Source organism: Rhinolophus hipposideros, assembly GCF_964194185.1.
Source record: "Rhinolophus hipposideros genome assembly, chromosome: 8".
NCBI classification, from domain to species: domain Eukaryota; kingdom Metazoa; phylum Chordata; class Mammalia; order Chiroptera; family Rhinolophidae; genus Rhinolophus; species Rhinolophus hipposideros.
In genome coordinates this window covers 67,321,385-67,342,992 of record NC_138054.1, presented here as the reverse complement: position 1 = coordinate 67,342,992, position 21,608 = coordinate 67,321,385, and the positions used below count along the sequence as shown (strand labels likewise).

The following is a 21,608-nucleotide window of genomic DNA, read 5'->3' as shown; positions in this document are numbered from 1 at the left end:
GAGCAAGCCTGTGGTTGGGGAGGTCATGCAGAGATTGTTCGAGCACTTGGGATGCTATTCCACGGCTGGGGAAAGGAACTAGCCAGAAATACGGAGTTGTGGATCTGAGGCCCTTCCTTGACTTCTCAGAGATGCTGCGGAATTTCATTCTTCGGGGAAGCAAGTAAAGACTATTTAAAAGCAGAAGGTAATTGAGGCCTGACTTCTATCCCACTAAAGCTGAGTTGAAAGTTCCTGCCCATTAAAATGTCATTTTCTCTTCACCCATCTCTTTAAATCAAGCATAATCATTCCCTTGCTAGCTTGACCTCCATTGGCAGAATGAGTCTTCATAATGCTGAGGAACCTTAGGTATGCCTCCTTCCATTCCAGTGATTTGAGAATAGTCATGCCCTGTCCTTACAACACAAACCTAGGTGCCTCTACTGGGTGGAGTGTTCTAGACACAACCTGGTTCATAAGCAGGTTAAGAGACTGTAGAGGAGGCAGCAGAGGAAAAGTTTTTTACCTGCTCTCACAGCTTTTGGCAAGGGGTATTGAAAGGGATTGCCTTTTGTCCAGCAAAAAGCATACTCACTTGCTGATCAGCTGCAGTCAGGGATAACTGCAGACAGCGTAGTCACAGGTCGGGGCTCGGGAATGCCGGTGTCTCCCTACTCATTGACTTCCTACAAGTTGGTTCTGGCTGCCGGGTGGCTGAGGTGGAAGGGGGGTCTCCGTCCTCGGTACCTTCTCATCACCCAAGAGCTTGTTCAGGTTAGGTCTGGACTTGAATGATTAATGGTTTTTAATAAAATGGGATGGGAGATTCTAATGGCAAATAAATACAGTGAACCCATTTCAAGAGCTTTGAAAAGAGCAGTTGGCCTCTGTTTCTTGGCTAAGGAGGGTATCAGTATTTTATCCCTGTCACAGCCAAGATCTAGTTGACAAGGCTAACCTTGATTTATAATGGTGAGAAGTTGGAGTCGAAGTGGAGGTGATGTTGTCAGAGTTAAGTTGTTCTGGAAACTGAGACCAAGATGAAAATAAAAGGGGACCTCCTCATACGCCTTAACATGATCACATTCAGGCTTCAAATTGTTTGGATCTGAAAACCAGAATACGTTAACTTAGCAAGTTGATTCATGTTTGAGGACTATTTTAGGGACCCTGAACATTACAAGTGTCTGCAGAGGCTGGTGAATGGCCGTCAGGGAACCTTGTCATGCTGAGACCCACATTTCTCAGCGGCTGGATATCAGCAATCCTAGCTTTAGTATCCTGGGCCCCCAGTCACCAGGCAAGCAAAAGAATACCCAGCCTTGTTCGACAGGGCACAGGAGCTTTTCCCCGCACTGTAGACCACAAAATCCTAGAAGTAGCAAAGATCGCTTAGGGACTCTTTTCTGTTAGTAACAGCTGTTGTGTTCAAGAGAATTTGTCCTACTACCAACTTGGGTTAAAAAAAGTGTAGGCATACCCTGGAAATACTGCCACTTCAGTTCCAGACCACAATAAAGCAAGCACAGGCATCCCTGGGAGATACTGTGGGTTCAGTTGCAGACCACTGGAACGAAGTGAGTATCTCAATAAAGCAAGTTGTAATCTTTTTGCGATGGAGGGTCTTGCCTTCAGTTTATAAAAACTCAATACCGGTGAAGTACAGTAAAGCGAAGTATAATAGAATGAGGTATGCCTGTGATTTCCTACCTCTGTCTGCCTGGCTCTATAAATCTATTCATCATTCAGCAAGCACTTCTTGGGTGCCTACAAGGGACTGTAGGTGGGACAGTGAAGACAAGAGAGAGCTAGGTTTTGCCCTCAGTGGGCTTCCATTCTAGCAAGGAAAGCAGTGAATGTGACAAGCAAGGACAGAAACGTGTGATGAGGAAAGGGCTGTGGAAGCGCTGATGAGGGCACCTACCTAATGGGGATGGGGTCAGTACAGCTTTATAAATGTCACCGGGGGATCTCTGAGGCAGCCCACAGGGTCTCTGTACCTTGAGGAAGAGGGTTTTTCCTCTTTGCTTGAATCTGGCAAACTTAGCACAGAACAAAGAAGTGAGTAAATGGAGCTGTTATTTTTGCTCAGCCAGCCCAAGTTGTATGTTTCTGTTGTTTTTGTTGTCCCAGGCAGGGGCACCATGTGTCACAGGGTCCTTCGGAGCAGATGCTGATCTTTATGTCGGTGGTCAGGGGCCGACCAACCCTGGACCCTCAGGCTGTCACCATGCCGTAGTGTGTGTAAACATCCTACACTCTCAGCTGTGAGCTCAAGGTGGCTGGGAGAGGGTTGTTTACTCCTTCTGCCATGGAAAACGTCAGCTGAAGAAGGAACAGTCTCTTCACCCGGCAGATCGGACAGAATGCGACTTCCCTAGTCAGCCAAGGCAGCACCCCAGACGAGAGCTGTCCCTCAGGCCACCTGGGTCGCGCTTCTGCGGCTAAGTACAACCAGAACCAGATGTGACACTGGATAGAGGTGGCCCTAGTGACCACAGAGTTCTCGACCTGCTGCGAAAAGCTGGGCACTTGCCTACTGGTGCTCTCGATCCTCACATTTGATTCTGCAATTTCAACCCAGGAGAAGCCCTATGTCCCTTTCCCCTGCTGGGTCCCTCCCGAGGTAGTAGGAGCAAAGTAAGGAGAGTGCTGCCTGTTTGGGAGACTGGGCGCTGGCCTGCGAGTGGGACATTTGGGTAGCATCTTGCGTGCTCGCAATTAGCACTGTTCTCACATCATAGGCCTTGACAGCATTTACTGACAGGCACTGCTGGTGCGTGGTTTTTAGTTACGGGAATTATTTGCCCATTTGCAACTCATCACACAATGGGTGATTACTCTGTGCTTCAGAAAATTGGCTGTATGTTTTGTAAGGCCTATGGAATCTGTTATTTTTAGTTTGATTTAGCACAACTGGTCTTTCGAATTCCACTTTCCCTTGGCTTCAAATGTGGAGAGCTCAGCATTCAGCAGGCAACTGCACAGAGCCTGTTTGGGGGAAGAATGGAAATTCACTCTGGCGGCTGCTGAGTCGGTTCTTTTCCTCTTACCTGCCTCTCCTTCTACCCCACAGGAAGAGGTGCGCCAGTCTGTGACTCCTGCGGAGCCCGTGCAGTACTATTTCACGCTGGCTCAGCAGCCCACCGCCGTCCAAGTCCAGGGGCAGCAGCAAGGCCAGCAGACCACCAGCTCCACAACCACTATCCAGCCCGGGCAGATCATCATTGCCCAGCCTCAGCAGGGCCAGGTCTGTCAGCTGTGGAGGGGGTCTGCCCAGCACGGTGCTGGGCTCGGGATGGCGAAAGCCTGACTGGGGCACAGGCTCTCGGATCATCGGAGCGCACTGGACTTGGCGTCTGGAAACCTGGGCTTCCCCCACATTGAGCCAGTGAGATGACGTTCTCTCTGGGCCCTGGTTTCCTCGGGCCAAACGAGGAAAGGACAGTGGACATGATGTTCTCAGGATCCCTATGAGCTGAATAACTTTAGAAGGAAGAAAATCTGTATGATGCCCTCAGGAAGAATAGTGGCATCTCTGTAGAGGGTATTTTAAGTGGACTCCATGCCTGCTATCTGTGTCTACACGGGAATTGGCATTTGTACCCTTAAATGGGAGGTCAGGCATTATTGCCAGCTTGCATACCTCTCCTCCCTTTCTCTCCATCATTTCTCTGTCCTATAATATTTGTGTCAAGTGACTTCTTTTTACAATAGTAATCAAGATTTTTTTTCTCTCCCCAATACAATTGTTGTGAGAGCCGTAATATCCACCTTTGTGGGGGATCATGATGAAAGACTGCAGAGAACTCTCTTTTCTGAGCTCTGAATCAAAATTCCCTGTTGGTCATTAATTTACATATTCATCAAACTTGATCATCCTCTGTAGATAAAGTCCTATGCTATGTGTTGGCGGTAACAACCATGAAAAAGACAGTCCCTATTTTTAAGAATTCACAATCTAGTTAGGGCTACAAATACTTAAAGATTATACTGCCTCGTGGGAAGTGTAAGATATTCTTAGGATTGTGTAGAGGGTATTATGAGAGCATCAAAAGGGGTACCTAACAAAGATGTGAGGGAGGTGGTAGAAGAGGATGTCAGAGAAGGTTCCCTGAAGGAAATAATATGAGCCTCAGAGGAAATAATGGAAATGAATCAGGGGAAGGAGGGTTTTCCCAGTAGAGGGCTGAGCACAAGTGAAGGCTTGGGGGTGAGAAGCAGCACAGGGATTGGTGAGAGGGTGCAGTCAGGACAGGGGAACATGGAGGCAAGTCTGGAAAGATAGAAGACACATCCTAGGCAGCCTGTGTATTCAAGTAAGGAACTGGCTTTGCCTCGAAGACAAAAAATGGGGGCGGAGGTACATCTAAATATTCATTATGATTTTAAAATTTATTCCCTGCTGATTTTTTAATCCATATAACATAAATTTATTGAGTGCTTGGTCTTTGCCACACACCATGCTAGGCAAGCGGGTTCAAAGATGATTGCAGCCCGGTACCTGCCTCAAGGAGTTCACTGTACCGGGACGCCTAAGGGACCTTCTTTGACTCATGCTTGTGCCTCTGCAGTGGTGAGAGCTTTACCTGCCAAAGTCTATCCCTGTACGGAGCAAACTTCAAGGGAGTCTGCCAAGGGCTGGCCCTGATTGGCTGTCATCCCCAGCAGCTCATGGCTGTTGTGCCCCAACAGCAGGGCACACCATACGTGATTTGACAGCTGCCATGCTAACACAAGCTCTCATTTTCCAGAAATGATTTAGAAATACTTTGGAAATCCTCTCAGGAAAATTGAGTTGATAGAGTACAATGATGAGTAGGCAGAATGCATTTTTTTTATTTTTAAGTCAGCAAGAATTTCATCTATCCGTTTCTCTGCCACCCCAGACTTGCTTAGGTTGGAGCTGATAAGGCTTGTGAGGATGGTGAAGTTGGTCCCTCCCAGCACCTTCCAGCTATTGTCTCACTGCCTTGCTGGTTCAGGGTGGCCTTGTACTGTGTGACACCTCCCTGGACCTCTGTAGTAATGGTTATTTTAAGTTGAGTCCCGATATCTTTTGCAGGACAGAATACACATTAAAGTTGGAAGGAACGTATATTTTGACAAAAAAGTGAATCCTATGTTTTCTGTCATAAAATTGAAAACTTATTCCTGGAGTTTTGGGGAATAGGCTGAGTTGAAAATCATGGTTTGAGAACAGATGTTTCCTGTTGTCCTAGCCCACTGCATGTATTTTTACAGAGGTCCCGTTGTCATTTCTTCCCCACCCTCCTCCAGTTCATAGTACTAATTTCTCTTTACGTTGGAATCCCTTGAATCTCATATGTAGTTCCCAGAACACATCCCCTTCCCTTGTAACTTTAGATGCATAATAGACTTATGCAGTCAGAATGTAAGAGCATCAGAATAGCAGTATCGATTGAAGCCCGTGATTCATTGAGACTCAGAGTACTCTTACTGAAGAGGGGAGAGATATCCAACTCAGGGGACTTGGGGGGATAGCTGTAGTTTAAAAGGCTCCACCCTCCTCTTAACCACCCACCACCGCTCTCCAGCACCACTCGCCAGTACAACCACCACCACCACCACTTAAAACCACTATTCGCTACCCCCCTCCCCCCATCCCTACCATGAGATGAGCAAGGTATGCTGTACAGGTCACATCTAGGGCTAACGTTAAGTTTTGAGATTTGAAGAAAAATGACTGACCCTTTTGACAGCTCAAGTCTTTACCATCTCTGAAAGGAGTAGTTTCATAGGACTGCAATCCACCAAGTGTGTGTCAGAGACACAGAATCAGCCAAGCCATACACATTAGACAGAAATTTCTTAAATCTGAGATACGTGTTTCTAGAAAGTTAAAATTCTTGCTGTATTAAATTCTGTTACTTAGGTGTAGCCTCAGTTAAGATCCAGGTCTTAACAGTTTCCGTTGTCCACAGAGTGTTAGCCTGTTTGCCACTCCCACGGCAGCCTTGCTGTGATCAGCTGGCTGACTGGCGCAGGCTGGAGCCGCTCGGCTGCCTGAATGGGGGTGAAAATCAGTGTGCACATCATTTTCCTTCCAATGTCTTGCAAGCCTAAGAAGGAGCACAGAATCCTGAATTTAGTCAATTCGTACTGACCCCACTTTCCATTTAGTTTGCCCTCCAAATTCATCTGCTCCAGACTTGACTTCGGCCGTTTCTCTGAACTGTCTTGGTTGCTGTTGATATCTTTGTATCGTATGTGCTTATTATCACTGAAATGACTGTGAAAAGTTGCAGCATTTCATTTGAAGTGTGGAAATGGTGAGGGCCCAGGAAAATATTCTGTACCATGAGTCTAAAAATCTGTTTGGCTTTCCTACCTTTTATTTTGGAGAGTAACAGCTTTCAGTGCTCTACCAAAGGACTCTGTAAGTTGAGAATTCCTGTTAGTGTTGAGATAAGTTTAGGCATTCGTGGAGAGGGTTTGCTCCTAGTTAGCTGCGCATTATTAACCCCTTGAGAAGCCTACTTACTAACTCTGAGCCAGTGCTCCGTCAGCTCTCATGACTCTTCTTTCCAGAGCACACCAGTGACCATGCAGGTTGGAGAAGGTCAGCAGGTGCAGATAGTCCAGGCCCAGCCACAGGGTCAGGCGCAGCAGGCCCAGAGCAGCACTGGACAGACCATGCAGGTGATGCAGCAGATCATCACGAACACGGGCGAGATCCAGCAGATCCCGGTAAGCCCTGTGCTTCCTCAGGACGTGCGTGGCACCGCGCAGCATCACAACAGGAATATGGGAGGGTTTTCATACCTGAATGTAGACACGTATGCCAGGGCTGCCAAGAAAGTGTACATACGGGACTTGTGTTCATCTTTTGTTATCAGTATATACTGAGTATTGTAATTTTAATACAGTTTTTTCCTTTCTTAAAATGTGGATACATATTTTTGTCACCTTCTGTATAAAATATTGTGTATATGTGTGTGCATATGTATATATTTTGTGTGTGTAACACAGATACATACGTATGTGTATATTTTGTGTGTATATGTATGTAATACACATACGTACATACATACTTTTTTTCAAGCTATATTGCCACTCCCTCAGACCACAACTTGCTTCACTGTGTACTCACTGCTTTCCTTTAACCCAGGTTCAGGTTCCCCACTTGGGGCAGTTCCTCTGATTTCCCCTCACTTCAGCCACACAGAGAAATCATTGTAACCACTATTCCATGCTTAGGCCCAAAGGCCCTGGGAGGCAGTCCTGTCTTTTGATTAGCAGAGAATAAGAGGGCGGTGTATAGGGAAAGCCATAAATACACTTGTTGCATATTCATGAGTCAGTTCCCAGTGGAGCCTGCAGCAAAGTGTATTTTTGGCTTTCGTTTAACTTACCCATTCCTTCACTGTGGATTGCTGCTTCCTGTGTGCCTTGAGGGATTTCTTTTCTCAGATTTGTTGGCTTTTTCACTTGTACTCGTTCTTTTGTAAAAAATATCTGTGTCTTAACACTTGCCATCTATACATTGGTCATCTTGCCACCAAAAAAATGTGGAAAGTGAGTGACATGGAGCAGTCCTATTTCCTGCGCCTTGCCCTTCCTATTGTAAATGAAATGTAGGCTGATATAGAAATTCACTTGGACTTGATTAACCACTTCCTCTCTGAAAAAAAGCTCGGAAAGTATCCTCAACAGTTTTTGGACGTGTTCTCATTATCAGAAAAATAGGCCAAGAGAAAGCTTAGGAAAGTGAAGCGCACACGTCTCGCTCTTGCACACACACTCACACTCACTCCATCAGTTCCAGGTCCCTCATCTCACTGTTTCAGCCACCAACCCTAAGCCCTCTCCTGAATAGTTTCCATTCATGTGAAGGCACCAAACCAAGTTCATTTAAGCCAGAGAAGAGTTCCCACTTTGCAGTGACTTTAGTGTTTTTAACCCTCGGGGGCAGAGAGCTCTGGCACAGAAGATTGGATGTAGGATTCAGGATCTTGTCTTCCCTGCTCTCAGGTACCATCTGCAGGAATCTGCATTTCTGAGCTCATCAGAATGCTTGTATAGTGATGGCCATCAGGAAGGAAGCCCTGCTTCTCTTAAAAGCCCAAGGGGTAGGCTTATTTGCTCTGTAATTAACGTAAAAAAAACTGGGAGGATCCCCAGAGATCTGTTCTCGTAGAGTACTGAGGGACTGTACCACCAATGTCTAAACCTAAGCCTAACGGAAGAGCTTCTTGCTTCTAAGAACTGCTTGGAACTATTTGGCTCGCAGCTTTTCAGTCACATTTGAGTTTCTGCAGAGAGCTCTTCCCAGCTGAGAAATGGAAAATCCCTATGGCCATCAGTACACCTTCCCCCATTCCTGGGACAAAGCTTTAGTCTTTCATCCCATGTGCCTTGGGTGGAGTTCTGGTGACTCGGGACCAGGTACCATCAGTCTCAGCAGATGAGATCTCCCAAGCCTCTGCCCAGCTGCCTCCATCCCCACAAGCATCTTAACGTTGCCTGGAAGCGCCTCATGTGATTGAGGTGGGGATTTGAGGCTTTGCATCACAATTTCCCAGCAGCAACTCTTGGCATATTCTCAGGAAATAAATGACTACAGGTCACAATATCATGCCGTATCTCCTTTGAACCAGCTTTTTAAACAGGTGTAGATTTTATTGCCCTTCATCGTACCTTAAGCGGACAATTCTGGAATGATCTACCAGGAACTTCAGGATTAGTTTTTCTTGGTGGTTCCAATCCTTCTTGAGGCTAGTGGTTTCAGAGAAGCAATGTGATTTAACACTGCATGCAGGTGTGCGGCTTCATCTTATCAGTATTTCTCTCGTGGAAGTAAAATTCCTCGCAATGACATTAGCTCTTCACAGCAAGAGGAACATTTGCTGCAGGACAAAGAGGCATGACTTGCCTGTTAGCCTCAAGAAGCTCACCCTTGCAACAAAGGGAGGCTGGACAGCAGGGCGGGTGGTGTCTGGACCCCCAGATAGAGACCAAATCTGCTGGATTCCTGGAATCTCTTTCACCCCCAGCTCCTGAGCATGAATGTCTGCGGTCTTCCCCTGCTGATCGAGCCACACTTCCTCTTGTGTTGTAGCCACCCTGGTCCTTTCTTCACCCCCACACTCAAAGCACTAAAACTTCCATGGTACACTGAGCGTTAAGAGTCTGAGTTAAGGCTTTTAGCACACAATTAAATGCAGCATATGGTATTATTGTATTATCTGAGACTTAATCTTAAGCATGAGGGACTCTAAGGGCATTTTTGTAGCTTTGGTTTCCCATGATGGGGTTTTCTGTAAAAGGTTTATTGATTCAGCTTCCTCTTGGGAGGCGTTTGGCCTGAAGCTAGTGCTGAACACCAGGGATCCTAAAAGTCCCACAGACCCGCATTGGTCCTGGCTCCTGGGCACAGAGAGTAAAGCAGGCCAGCCTTTTCTTCCAAGATGTGCAGCGTGGAGTTGGGCAGCACTGGGGCTGTGGTGCCTGCCGAGAGTGATGGCCGTGTGCTTTGGGCTCCTGGCAGACACTAGAGCTCACCTCAGTGTTAGATCAGCATTTCCGGGAACGGGTGGAGAAGTGTGGAGACGGAGGAGAGATATGCCCACACTGAACGGACAGCATTCAGATAATGTCAGACAGCCTTTAGGATAAGATCCGCAGATAAACTGCGCAAACAGCTAAGAGCCAGTGAATGTCTAGGGTGCAGCCACGCTGTTGTTACATATCCAACAAGATCCTTGGGGGATTTTTTCCAGAGTCCATTCAGAGAACATCCCCTTTTTTGCGTTGGGTGACTTGTGGGTGGGGATGTTATGGTTTTGCTTTTGTTTTAAAGATTGTTTTTTATTGGGGAAGGGGAACAGGACTTTATTGGGGAACAGTGTGCACTTCCAGGCCTTTTTTTCCAAGTCAAGTTGTTGTCCTTTCAATCTTAGTTGTGGAGGGTGCTGTTCAGCTTCAAGTTGTTGTTCTTTCAGTCTTAGTTGTGGAGGGCGCAGCTCTGGTTTTGCTTGTTTTGACCTCCATTGAAAAGGAACTTTTCAGGGTAGGCTTCTTTGGAGGGCTCGAGGGTCGGGGATAGTCATCCTCTCTGGTCATGAAAAGTTCGCCTGGGCCAGCCCGGTGGCTCAGGCGGTTGGAGCTCCATGCTCCTAACTCCGAAGGCTGCCGGTTCAATTCCCACATGGGCCAGTGGGCTCTCAACCACAAGGTTGCCGGTTCAACTCCTCAAGTCCCGCAAGGGATGGTGGGCTCGGCCCCCTGCAACTAAGATTGAACACGGCACCTTGAGCTGAGCTGCCCCCCGGATGGCTCAGTTGGTTGGAGCGCGGGCTCTCAACCACAAGGTTGCTGGTTCGACTCTCACAAGGGATGGTGGGCTGCGCCCCCTGCAATTAGCAACGGCAACTGAACCTGGAGCTGGGCTGCACCCTCCAGAACTAAGAGTGAAAGGACAACAACTTGACTTGGAAAGAAAGTCCTGGAAGTACACACTGTTCCCCAATAAAGTCCTGTTCCACTTCCCCAATAAAATCTTAAAAAAAAAAAAAAAAGTTCGCCTGTGTGAGGTCGCACTAAATATTCTGTGGTCTGTTTGTCTCTGCCCCCGCCCCCGCCCCAGGTGCAGCTGAACGCCGGCCAGCTGCAGTACATTCGCTTAGCCCAGCCTGTATCAGGCACCCAGGTTGTGCAGGGACAGATCCAGACGCTTGCCACCAATGCTCAACAGGTACGTACCCCAGAGATGCGGGGTGGGGTTGGCTTCTGGCTGGAAAGGAGTGCTCAGCACACAACTCTCATGCCACCTTGTCCTTCAGAAAGGGCCACCTCCACACCCTGCACATCTTTTCTGCACCCCAAGGGACAGGTGGGATTTTTGGGGAGGATTGTATTCTAAGTGTGTCTCTTACCATCTTGTTCTCGAGGGACAAAGAAATACAAGGCAGGGAAATCTCGGGGATACTTGAAGAAAGCCTGATGTGTGTGCACGTATGTCTGACCAGAGGGAGCCTTTTGATAGACTGCATTATCGTCAGGCTGAGTTCCCCATCTTTAAACCTGAGCAGCTGTTGTGTTCCGGCATCTCCTATGCCCTCTGGAAAGCTTACTTAGGTTTTATCCCCACCTCCTCGTGCATCCCTGACCGGAGATTGCCCCCCTCATCTCCTCTCATGTCCTAGGATATTGAAGGCTGTGAGCCACAGGTACTGAGGGGGCTGCCTCCCTGGGCTCGGGGGGCTTGAGCATCATTTGCAGGGGATGCTGGTCAGGGGGAGGATTGTTAATGCATTCTTTTGCCTCAGACCCAAAAAAAGCAGCGATCGTTTAAGAGCTGGGCCTGTCTGGCCCAGTTGCATTTCTGATGATGTATCTATTGACAGTGGTGGCAGAGCTGAGTTTGTAGAGCAGGTCTCCGAAGGTCTCATTTGGGAAAACGGGAGGAAGGAGCCAAAAGCAAGAGTTCCTCTAGTCTCTGGGATCGGCTTTTGTGTTTGCGTTTTTGTTTTGTTTTGTTTTACTGTTAATTCCATTTCATTTTTAATTTTTTTAATTTTTTTACTTTTTTTTACAGTTTTTTTACAGTTGACATTCAGTAGCATTTCATATTAGTTTCAGGTGTATAGCATAGTGGTTAGACATTTATGTAATTTAAGTGACCCCCTGACTAGTACCCACCTGGCACTGTACATAGTTACTACCATATTACTGACTGCATTCCATATGCTTTACTTTATATCCCCTTGAGTGTTTTGTAACTACCCATTTGTATTTCTTAATCCCTTCCCGTTTTTCACCCAGCTCTCCAAGCCCCACTTGTATCTGGCAACCATCAATTCGTCCTCTGTATCTGAGTCTGTTTCTGTTCTGTCTCTGGGATCATTGAAGGCTCACAGAAGGACTTGGGCTTTCCCCTAATTTCCTTGGGGCTCACTGACATGGAATCAGATCTCAAGACTGGTCACACCCTTAGTTACCCCTTTCTCTTTTTTAAAAATTCTAACGTAGGATCCAAAAAGTTTTTATGGCATGGGGGTGGGAGGAAATGAGAAAGTAGAGTTTTTGGCTCTCCAGACATCAGTTTTAGAACCACAAACTATAGCCAGAAAGTGGGAGAGTTGAGTGTACAGAGAGGAGGGGGAGAAGCAAGAAGAGGGCACCTGAGGGCGTCAGGGTCTACATAATAACAGATTGTAGTTGTGACAGCCGGCACTTAGGTGCTCTGTAAATGTTTGTTGAATGAATGCTGAATAAATAATATGTAAATGGAATTTAAAGGTAAATGAAATTTTCTTCTCAGCGGATGTGAAGGACAATCCTGCTGGTCTTGGCACAGTTCACCTTCTCAGCGATGAGGAATATTTTCCATTTTTCTCAGTCGTTCATTTATTCTGCAGACATTTCTTGAATACTTACTTTGCACTGGGAGCTATAGAGACAAAGCTTGACTCCTGCCCTCAAGCAGCTTAGAGACTGGTAGGAGGAGAAAGACCCCAAACAAGAAACAGTAGTAAGAAGTCTTGATGAAGCTCTTTCACACCTGTGCCCTTCTTGCTCCTCAGCCTCATGGAGAGGCCTGATGGGCTGTTTTTGGCCGTTGTAAGGACACTTGAGAGGACAGTCTTTACCTTGCAGGTTGGCTATAATGATTCCAGGAGATGGTGCACAGAGAACGTTACTAGTCAAATGTTCCATACACGTATGCACACAAGCATGCTTCAGTTTTCTTTCTAGTCTACCAAGCTGTCTCCAGCAGCTGGCATTATATAATGCAGTTCTACATGTCAGTAAATTTCTTTTAAAATCCACGTCGAAGATTTTAAGTGCATGTGATAAATGTTTTCCTTGCTTCCCCCACCCCCACCCCCTCGCCCTTGGCCCAGAGGGCTGCACGTGGCCACTATCGGAAAAAGTACTTCATAGGTGTGCCACAAGGGCTTTTAGGGCCAAGGCCACCTGCTCGCCAGGGTGTTTCATATTCCAGTCAGATAATCTGGGTGATAACGGGTTTGGTTTGGAGCCCACCTTCCAAGAATGAAAGGGACCACTCACCACTTTGCCCAGTGTTTTGTGATCCGCCTTCACTGGCTGAAAAACTTAGGGTTTCTGCCTAAACCATAAATGTTGTGCCCTCTCGTGTTGGCACCTAGGAGCTAGGTGTTTTGTTTGATTTGAGCCTCAGGTCCTGGAAAGATCTTGGGTTGGTGGGGGGAGGGGCACAGGCAGCCATTAAGAGAGGTGATTGTAGAAGTTGTGTGTTAACGGGCTCCACGGTCTTCTGTGTGGTACCAACTCTAAATTGCCTTCAGTGTTAGGGGGTGGGGAGGGACCCTTGCTTTCCTTCTACTGATCAAGCACCTGTTCTATGCCAGGCCTCCTTCCCGGCACTTTATATGCAGTATCTCATTTGATCTTCATGACCCTGTCCTGGGTGGTGGGCTGGTGGACCAGACCCTCAGCTTACCTGCCTACTCTGCCATCTTGATTCCTACAGATCACACAGACAGAGGTCCAGCAAGGACAGCAGCAGTTCAGCCAGTTCACAGATGGGCAGGTAGGATATCCAGCCCGGGCAGGGGCAGAGGGTGAGAAGTTGGCAGGGGGTGGGTAGTGGATGACATCTGTGGGTTTGGATGGCTAGGGAGCTGTCCCATCTTCTGTTAACAATGAGTGGACAGAAACTGTTAAAACAAGTATAGTCTTTAAATCAGGATGCCTATCCTTTAGATTTATAGACTTGTGGAGCCTGAACATAATCTTGGACATATAGCCAAATCCCCATTTTATAGATGAGTAAACTGAGCCCTAGAGATGGGAAGTACCTTTTCCATGCTCACTCAGCTGTTCATTGCAGAACCAGGACTAGAACAGTCTCCTGTTTCCCTCTGTAGAACTAGTTTTACTCTAAGCCCTGCTGCTTTTTCATAGCATGAGTTAGTTGAAATGCAGAGAACGTGTGATCTCTCAGCCTCTCTCAGGACCTGGAATTCAGTAATTCTAAACCCGCATGAGGAAGGACTCTTCCCTTTCCCTCCTCCTTGCCCCTTATACTGTGGTCCCAGACACCCCTGTGGACATGACAGGATGACACACCCAGGCTTGTGTTCCGAGCTGCCCAGAAGGGAGAGGAGCTGCATCACCCACCTCTGTGCTGGGCTCACATGTTGGGGCTCCTGTGGCAGGAGGTCTTGGCTTTTGGTTCCTTTTGGGGGTGCCTGAGAAGCCAGTGTCCAGTGGCCCTGAGCTCCCATAGTAGCTCTGTGAGCATCGTCACCGCTCACGCGGCGTGGCTGTAGGAAGTATGTAACCCAGGCAGCCTCCGCGGCAGGGCACGACGGCACTGCAGGCTCAGTGTAGCCCCCTCCTGAGCCCCACACTCTGAGGAGAGCAGGGGAGAGGGGAATCCCACTGCCCTGCCAGTGAGAATCACTGCGAGGGGGGAAACGCTGACTTCCAAGCTGCCGGTACAGTGCTTCGAATTGCTTGTGTTTGTCACAGAGGAACAGCGTGCAGCAAGCTCGAGGCTCTGAGCTCACTGGAGAGGCAGAGCCCAGAGAAGTGAAAGCCACAGGAAGTGCAACTCCCTGCACCTCTTCCCCGCCCACTACACCCCCCCCACACCCAGCTGGTGACTCCTGTGTCTGCTGCTCCCACCCCCAGCAGAGCGCCACGTCCCCTCCTTCCTCTGACGCCTCGCAGTGGGTGGTGGTTGAGGTGTCTGGGGCCCCCAACCAACTTGAGGCCCATAGGGAGCTGCATGCCCCTCTCCCAGGGGTGACCTCACTCTCTCCTCTCCACCCCTCGCAGCAGCTCTACCAGATCCAGCAAGTCACCATGCCTGCTGGCCAGGACCTCGCCCAGCCCATGTTCATCCAGTCAGCCAACCAGCCCTCCGACGGGCAGGCCCCCCAAGTGACCGGAGACTGAGGGCCTGAGCTGGCAAGGCCAAGGACACCCAACACAGTTTTTGCCATACAGCCCCGGGCAGTGGGCACAGCGTCCCTCCCCGAGGACCACCGACCTCAGCGCCTCCTGCAGGCTAGGACACTGGTGCACTTCCCCCCACGCCTGGGGGCCAAGATTCTCCAACAGAAAGATGCGACATTTTTTATTTCCTTGTTTTCCTTTTTTTCTCCAAGGAATCAATATTTCAGTATGTTGAGCTGTGTGTGTATCCAATGAATGCTACGAAATGAAATATTAAATAACATATTTATGGCATTTTCTTGAAGAGTGTGAAGAAATATTTCTTTTGTTTTCCTTTTTTTGGTTCTTCACCACCGCTACGTTTTAGGAACGAATCTCATACGTGTGTATTATCTCCTAACTCTTGGAACAGCTGCTGCCCCAGGGTTTGACACCTTGTTCTGCCCTCAGATTAAATTAGGTGACTGCGTTAGCTGCTTCTCCTTAGCCACTGCTTCTCGTTAGCCGTGCGCCCCTTGGCCCTGCCCTTGCTCCAGAGCTGTGTATCTGCATCCAGAGGCCATGGAAACATTCCTTGCATTTAAGAGATGAACTCATTCGCTGTGGAGAGGGGATGGTTTCATTCCCAAACCTACTCTCCCAGGGACCCAGGGAGACTAGAACTTTGTGTATTTACCCCTAGCCCCCCCATTTTTCATTTTATTTTTTAAATGCATACCAAATTGTGCTGGTCTCCTTTGCTGCATGGACTTCAAATTGCATGATATGCAATAAACCTCATTTTAGATAATTTAGAGTCTGAGTTTCTGTGCCTGGGGGCATTCATGGGGCCACTTTGCTTGGGAAAGGCTTGGAAAAGTTTGTTTGCCCTTGGGTTGGGTGTCTGAGGAGGGAGACCCTTGTGAAAAAAAGCTAAGGGAACTTAGGCATCTGATTCAAACTGAGGTCTTCAGCTGATTTTAAAAGCGAGCTTCATCAGAATCTATCTGCTGCTCAGAGGTGTCTGCCTGCCTTGCTTCCTGGACTCCCACACGTGGGCCAGGTTCAGCTGTGTCCTGTTTGGTTGAGGGTCAAGAGCACATCTGTCGTGGAGAAAGCTGTCTCTATCGTTCAAACAAAGACCCGGGTCAATCTTTCCAGTCCTGCCTTGGCACAGGCTGGCTCAGTTGCCCACTGTGGCCATGCCCAGTGGCATCTGCCGTGGAAGGCAGCCCAAGCCCCTTGTCAGCCAGCAGATCAGAAGGGTCCTATATCCTATTGATGCAGGAAGAACAGAGCATTCCACTGCATTGGCCACACAGGCCATTTGGTGAGCCATCTTCCTTACCTTCACCATGCCATCCTTCCAACTAGAATGAGGGCTGTTGTCATGGAAAGATCACAGAAAAGTAGGAATTTCTTCTCTGACAGTAATATGCCATAAAACCTTGGGCAACTCCCTTTTCTTTGGGACTGTCTCAAGGTATGGGGTGGGGATGGAAAGAGGCTTTAATATTAGATGATTTCCAGTCTGACCTCAATGCCCTTACAATTCCCTCACCAAATAGTCCCTTCTGTCAACTGTGGTACGTATTTGGACATCTGTGTCATCTATTTCATTTTCAATCATTTACCCAAATGTACTTCACCTTACTCCACAAGAAAGTTTAAGATGATTTGCATTGAAAACATGCAATGACATAAAGTATGATAACTCAGAATTAGGAATAAGATAATTGAGTAGGAAGTCAGGCTCATAGAAAATAAGTATTCTGGCTGTAAAGACCTGTATAGTTGTTCGAATTAGGTTTCACATATCATCCTGGCCTTCCTGGGCTTCCTGGCCTTCAAACAAAGAAAAAAACAGCTGGGACCAGGTAAGAGATTCACACTATAAAAGGAAGAAAAATAACATTCTTTTGCAAAAGCAAACATTTTACTAGTTTTAAGGTTTGGGACACATGGTACCCCTCCGGTGTCATCAGGGTAGGTGAAACAAACCATCACCATGAGAAGTCGGTAGATCTGCCCCCACAAGCTGGAGCAGCTCCACAGGCTTCTGACTCCCAAGTTCAGTGCCCCCCCCCATCCAGTTATCTTCATTCTAGCTCTGGAATTTTCAGAAGGAGGTTATCTGTCCTGTACCCAGACACGTTCAGTGAAACATGCAAGCGTTCACTGATAACCGTGTTTCCCCAAAAATAAGACGGGTCATACTAATTTTTGCTCCAAAAGACGCATTAGGGCTTATGTACAGGGGACGTCATCCTGAAAAATCATGCTAGGGCTTATTTTCCGGGCAGGTCTTATTCACGGGGAAACACGGTAGGGGTGTGCCCAGCCCCACGTGGAGAGAATGCAAGAAAGGAAGAGTGAACTCAAGTGCACAGAAGGGTCACTGGCCTCAGAGACGAGGCAGAAAGAAGCTCCGCTATTTCATTTCCTGGCGAACCCCCCCATGTGGAGGCCACTGCACTAGTCCCACCTTGCTGCTCTTTGATTTTCCTGAAAATCTAAGCATAATTGGAAACGGGCCAATCAATGGGTCCCCATTTTCCCATAGACTTCCATTCTTATTTGGGGATGTTTCGATCAGTTGTGATTGGCAAGCAGCTTCCTTGCTGAGCACGTTCCCTTTAAATTTCCCCGCCAGCAGGGCCCATCTGGGTGTAAACAAACACTGCGGTGCAGCCCAAGAGAGCCCCTATCTAATACCCAGCACGATCCCCTTACATCCGGAGCACTCTTTAAACATTTTTCCTAGCACTTGCGGCATTTGTCCTCCTGATGATCTTCACAGTGACCCTGCAGGAGACACAGGAAGAGGGATTGTGATCCCTGTGTTATAGATGGAGATTTAGGAGGCCCAGCGAAGAGCAGTGACTTTCCCAAGGTCACTCCGTGAATAGGGGTGGAGAAACCAAAACGTTGGTCTCCTGACCCCCTGCGCATACACAATGTGTGCATGTGTGAGAAAGAACAAGACTTTACTAAATGTGAACTCTTTGCTCTAACTTCTCAAACTCATTGGCTCAGCCTTGAATATATTTGGAATAAATAAAGCAATTGGATCTAGTCTGTGGACAGCTGGTGGTTCAGATAACTTTCCTGGAGGCTGACGCAGGATTCTAGAGGCCCCTGGGATTACCAGCAGACCACCTGGCCGGCCTCCTTGCCGCTCAATTCTGCTGAGGCCACAAGGGGGCAGCATGTAGCACCCACCCAAGTTTCTGGGAGAAGCTCTATCCCACCCTCATCCAACCTGAGAAAATTCTAGGAACTACAGGGGTATGACTATCCCCTTTCTCAGTGGGTCATAGATCTTTGGCCCCTGCCTGATAAGACCCTTAACTTTTGAAGGGAGGGGCCTCCCTAGGGCAACAGTGAGGGCTGATCTAATACCCTCTCCAGAGTAGTAGATCAGTGTAGGTGGTTCGATTTTAATAAGGACTTTCTGATAGCCCAAGTTCACTCAAGGCCCTATCTTCCCCAGCTTTGTGTCTTTCCACTCTCCTCTCCTGCACTCTATGCTCCTGCCACACTCAATTACTCACTCGTCCCTGAACTTACTTCCATGTTTTCAGAATGTACTGGCCCCAATGCCTGGAATGTCCTTTTATTTCCTTTTCCACTTACTGATCTCCTATACGTCCATCAAGGCCCAATTTAATGGCCCTCGCTGAGAAACCTCTAATTTCTGGAGCAGAGTTAGTGAAGACCTCTTTGATGCTTCCATAGCAACGTATACAGCCTCTGTTATTAGTGCTCAAATACACTGTTATTCAGCAAATATTTATTTGGCACTTTCTGTGGGTCAGACATTATTTTGGACATCGTGAAGACAGCTGAAAACTAGCCAGGCAAGGTTCATGCTCTCATGAAGCTTACGTGGGGTTGGAGGAAGGGATGGGAGAGGCGATGGGAGAGACGTGCAATAAACACAAGGTAGGCCCTGAAGGGCCCCCTATCATTCTGTTAGAATTTTCTGGTTGACCATCCTCCTTACAAATGATCCTCCTCCGGTTCAGGGTCATCTCTGCACCTCCCGAGCCCTGCACAGGGCCTGGCACCAAGAGAATATCCGTAACTGATGAGTAAGGGAATGAACATGAACCCTTCCCCGCAGACAGGACCTCCAACACCGCGCACCGTCCCACCTCTGCTCTCACTTTTGCTTTTTTTCCTGTTAACAGTTTTTTATTAAGCACTGAGAATATGCTAGGGAGGGGTATTCGATGGAGATTATTCTTTTGAAAACTTTCTGTGTAGGAAAAGAGCTCTAAAGCTTAGTGCCTAAATGGATCATCTCATTTCATCTTCACATCCTCATTACGTAGGTATTCTCCCCATTTTATAAGTGAGAAACTGAGCGTCAAAGAGGTTAAGAAATTACTCAAGGGCACCAGCTGATTGAGTACAGCCCATGCTCCACGAAGCCTTCTGTCCCCGCTGGCTCAGCCCCATTGGTCTCGTTCCCTCTGTTCATGGTATTTTGTTTCCCACAGAAAATGAGAGCTTTCAACCCCCCAACTCCTGGGTAGGTACTTAGCCTTTGTGCCACCTCTCCAGCCATCCATAGGCCTCTGTAAGGTGACATCTGACCTCCTGGGAGGAGAGGACTCTAGGGTGGAGGTTAAGGGCCTGGTCACATGAGCACCTTGGGTGTGGCCTCCTCAAAGCTCCCTGGGCTGGGCTGGCAGCGTTACCCCCTAGCTTCTGGGTTGAGCCACTCCCACAGCCTAGGAAGAGGCGACAGGAGGACAGCAAGGCTGGCACTCAGGAGGGTAGAACCTGAGCTGGGTTCCAGCTGAGCCAGGCTGGGCTGGGCTCCTCTGACTGGCTGGTGCTGAGGAGAGGTCCGAAACAGAACCCAGCCTCTCCCTGCAGCCCTGGGCCCCGTCCACTCTCCACCTCCCAGCCCTTCCCCCAAGCCTCTGTGCCTCGTTCTTTCAGTGAAGGTCTGTGTGACAGAAGCTTTCTAAGATTTTGTATATGCCAAAATGTCTTTATTTTGCCTTTTATTTAAATAGTGGCTTGGCAATGTATGAAATTCTAGATTCACAATTATTTGCCCTCAGCACTCTGAAGATACTATTCCATTGTCTTTTGGCAACTGTTGTTGCCCATGCGAAGCTTGCTGTCAATTCAATTATTGGACCTTTGTAGATAAGCTGTCTTTTCTCTCTGGTGGCTTTTAGAATTTCCATTTTATCCTTGATATCCTACTCTTTGGCTACAAGGTGTGTAGATGTATTTTTGTTTTGTTTTTAAAGATATCTTACTAGGCAGTCTTTGGGCCTTTTAAATCTAGAAATTCATGTATTATTTCTGGAAAGACCTTAGTCACTCTCTCCAGTATCTTTTCCTGGAGCTAATAATACATATTCTGGAGTTTCTCATTCAATCTTCTATGTCTTTTTTTCTTTCATAAATTTAATCTCCTTATTGTTCTGTGTTTCATTCATTCTGGAGGATTTCTTCAGGTTTAGCTTCTAATTCACTAATTCTCTCTTTCGCTGTATTTACTAACCCATCTGATTTTGTCTAATGTCAGTGATTTTTGTTTTTATTTCTAAAATTTCTAGATAATTCTTCCCATGTCTGCTACATGTTTCTCTTTGATACCCTTTTGTTCTGGTTTTATAAGTGCTATTCTTTCATCTTCTTGAAGATTTTCACGGTATTAAACTTCCCTTCAGATTTCTCTATTATCTCTAGGTCTTTAAGTATGAATTCTCCCATCAGAGAGATGTCTCTCAAGATATTGTACTTCTTATATGTTGTGAAGTTTATTCTTGAGATAGTTATTTTTAGCATGTTTTCCTGCCTGTGCTCTGGGATACGGAGGCTGCCCTAAGTGATAATTTCTCAGTTGTATCTGCCCACACCAGAAGGAAGTGCACCAGCCCCAAACTCGCTCTTATATTACTGTCTTGGCTTGGGACGTTTACATGGTGTGAATATCAAGTCCTGAGCCCACACCTTGTGTGGACTGGCTTGAGGTTTCGTACTCATATGGGTACTCTTTCTACCCAAAGCCAAGGCCAGGTAGCTAGCAAGCAGAGATATTTTAGTCTTGTTTATGGAAGACAGCACTTTCCCAGACTCAGCTCTAAGCAGGGAGTCTACTATAGCCCTTGCCACAAGTGGGATCTGTAAATATATTCCACATCCTACTGGAATGTTGAACCCCTCCCCAGAGGTACAGCTTCAAATCCTGCTCACCACTGGAATGCCCTCTCGTTTCTGGCCCTTAGAGATTTCTCATTCTTGCTTTTGAGCTTGGATATGTTGTTGAATTATCCAGCATTTATCTTGCACATCTACTATTTTGAGGAAAAGGAACTTCTATAAGTATTTGATCAAGTTTGACCTGAAAGTCCCACTTTCTGAGCCTCCCTGCCTTGTCACTGAGCCCCTAGCCTCCCCTCTGAGCCCCCATTCTCTTCCTTGAACCCCGACCTCCTTTACCAAATCTCACCCCTTTTCTGAACCTTCTTCCCTGCCACTCAATGTGCAGTTCCTCCCATTCACTACATCTCCCCACCTGAGCCCTCATCCAGGTTTCTCCCCCCAGGGGAGTGGGGAGAGAGAAGCTTTTTTCCATTGCACACTCAGCAACTCCGAAAAGTTCTTCCTCTTCCTTTTCCAAACAACGCCATGATGGCAGTGGCTCTCATTGAGAACGTAGAGCCTACCAGCAGGACCACAGTAGTGCTGCCTTCTGCAGGGTC

At 47.5% G+C, this 21,608-nt stretch overlaps 1 protein-coding gene across 24 annotated transcripts in view; it reads left to right on the top strand.

The window, feature by feature from the left end:
• Nucleotides 1-15,688, top strand: part of NFYC (nuclear transcription factor Y subunit gamma) — a 61,831-nt gene extending 46,143 nt beyond the window's left edge. For 12 of the 24 annotated variants that reach the window (XM_081055210.1, XM_081055214.1, XM_081055230.1 and 9 more), the window contains 5 exons: nt 3,059-3,232; nt 6,535-6,693; nt 10,592-10,699; nt 13,463-13,522; nt 14,776-15,688. In XM_081055210.1, the coding sequence (XP_080911336.1) occupies nt 3,059-3,232; nt 6,535-6,693; nt 10,592-10,699; nt 13,463-13,522; nt 14,776-14,895 (621 nt within the window). In that variant the 3' untranslated portion in view covers nt 14,896-15,688. Of the gene's footprint in view, nt 1-3,058; nt 3,233-6,534; nt 6,694-10,591; nt 10,700-13,462; nt 13,523-14,466 lie in introns of all 24 variants that reach the window. The other 12 variants (XM_081055218.1, XM_081055227.1, XM_081055226.1 and 9 more) reach the window with 2 other exon arrangements.
• The last annotated feature ends 5,920 nt before the right edge of the window (nt 15,689-21,608 follow it).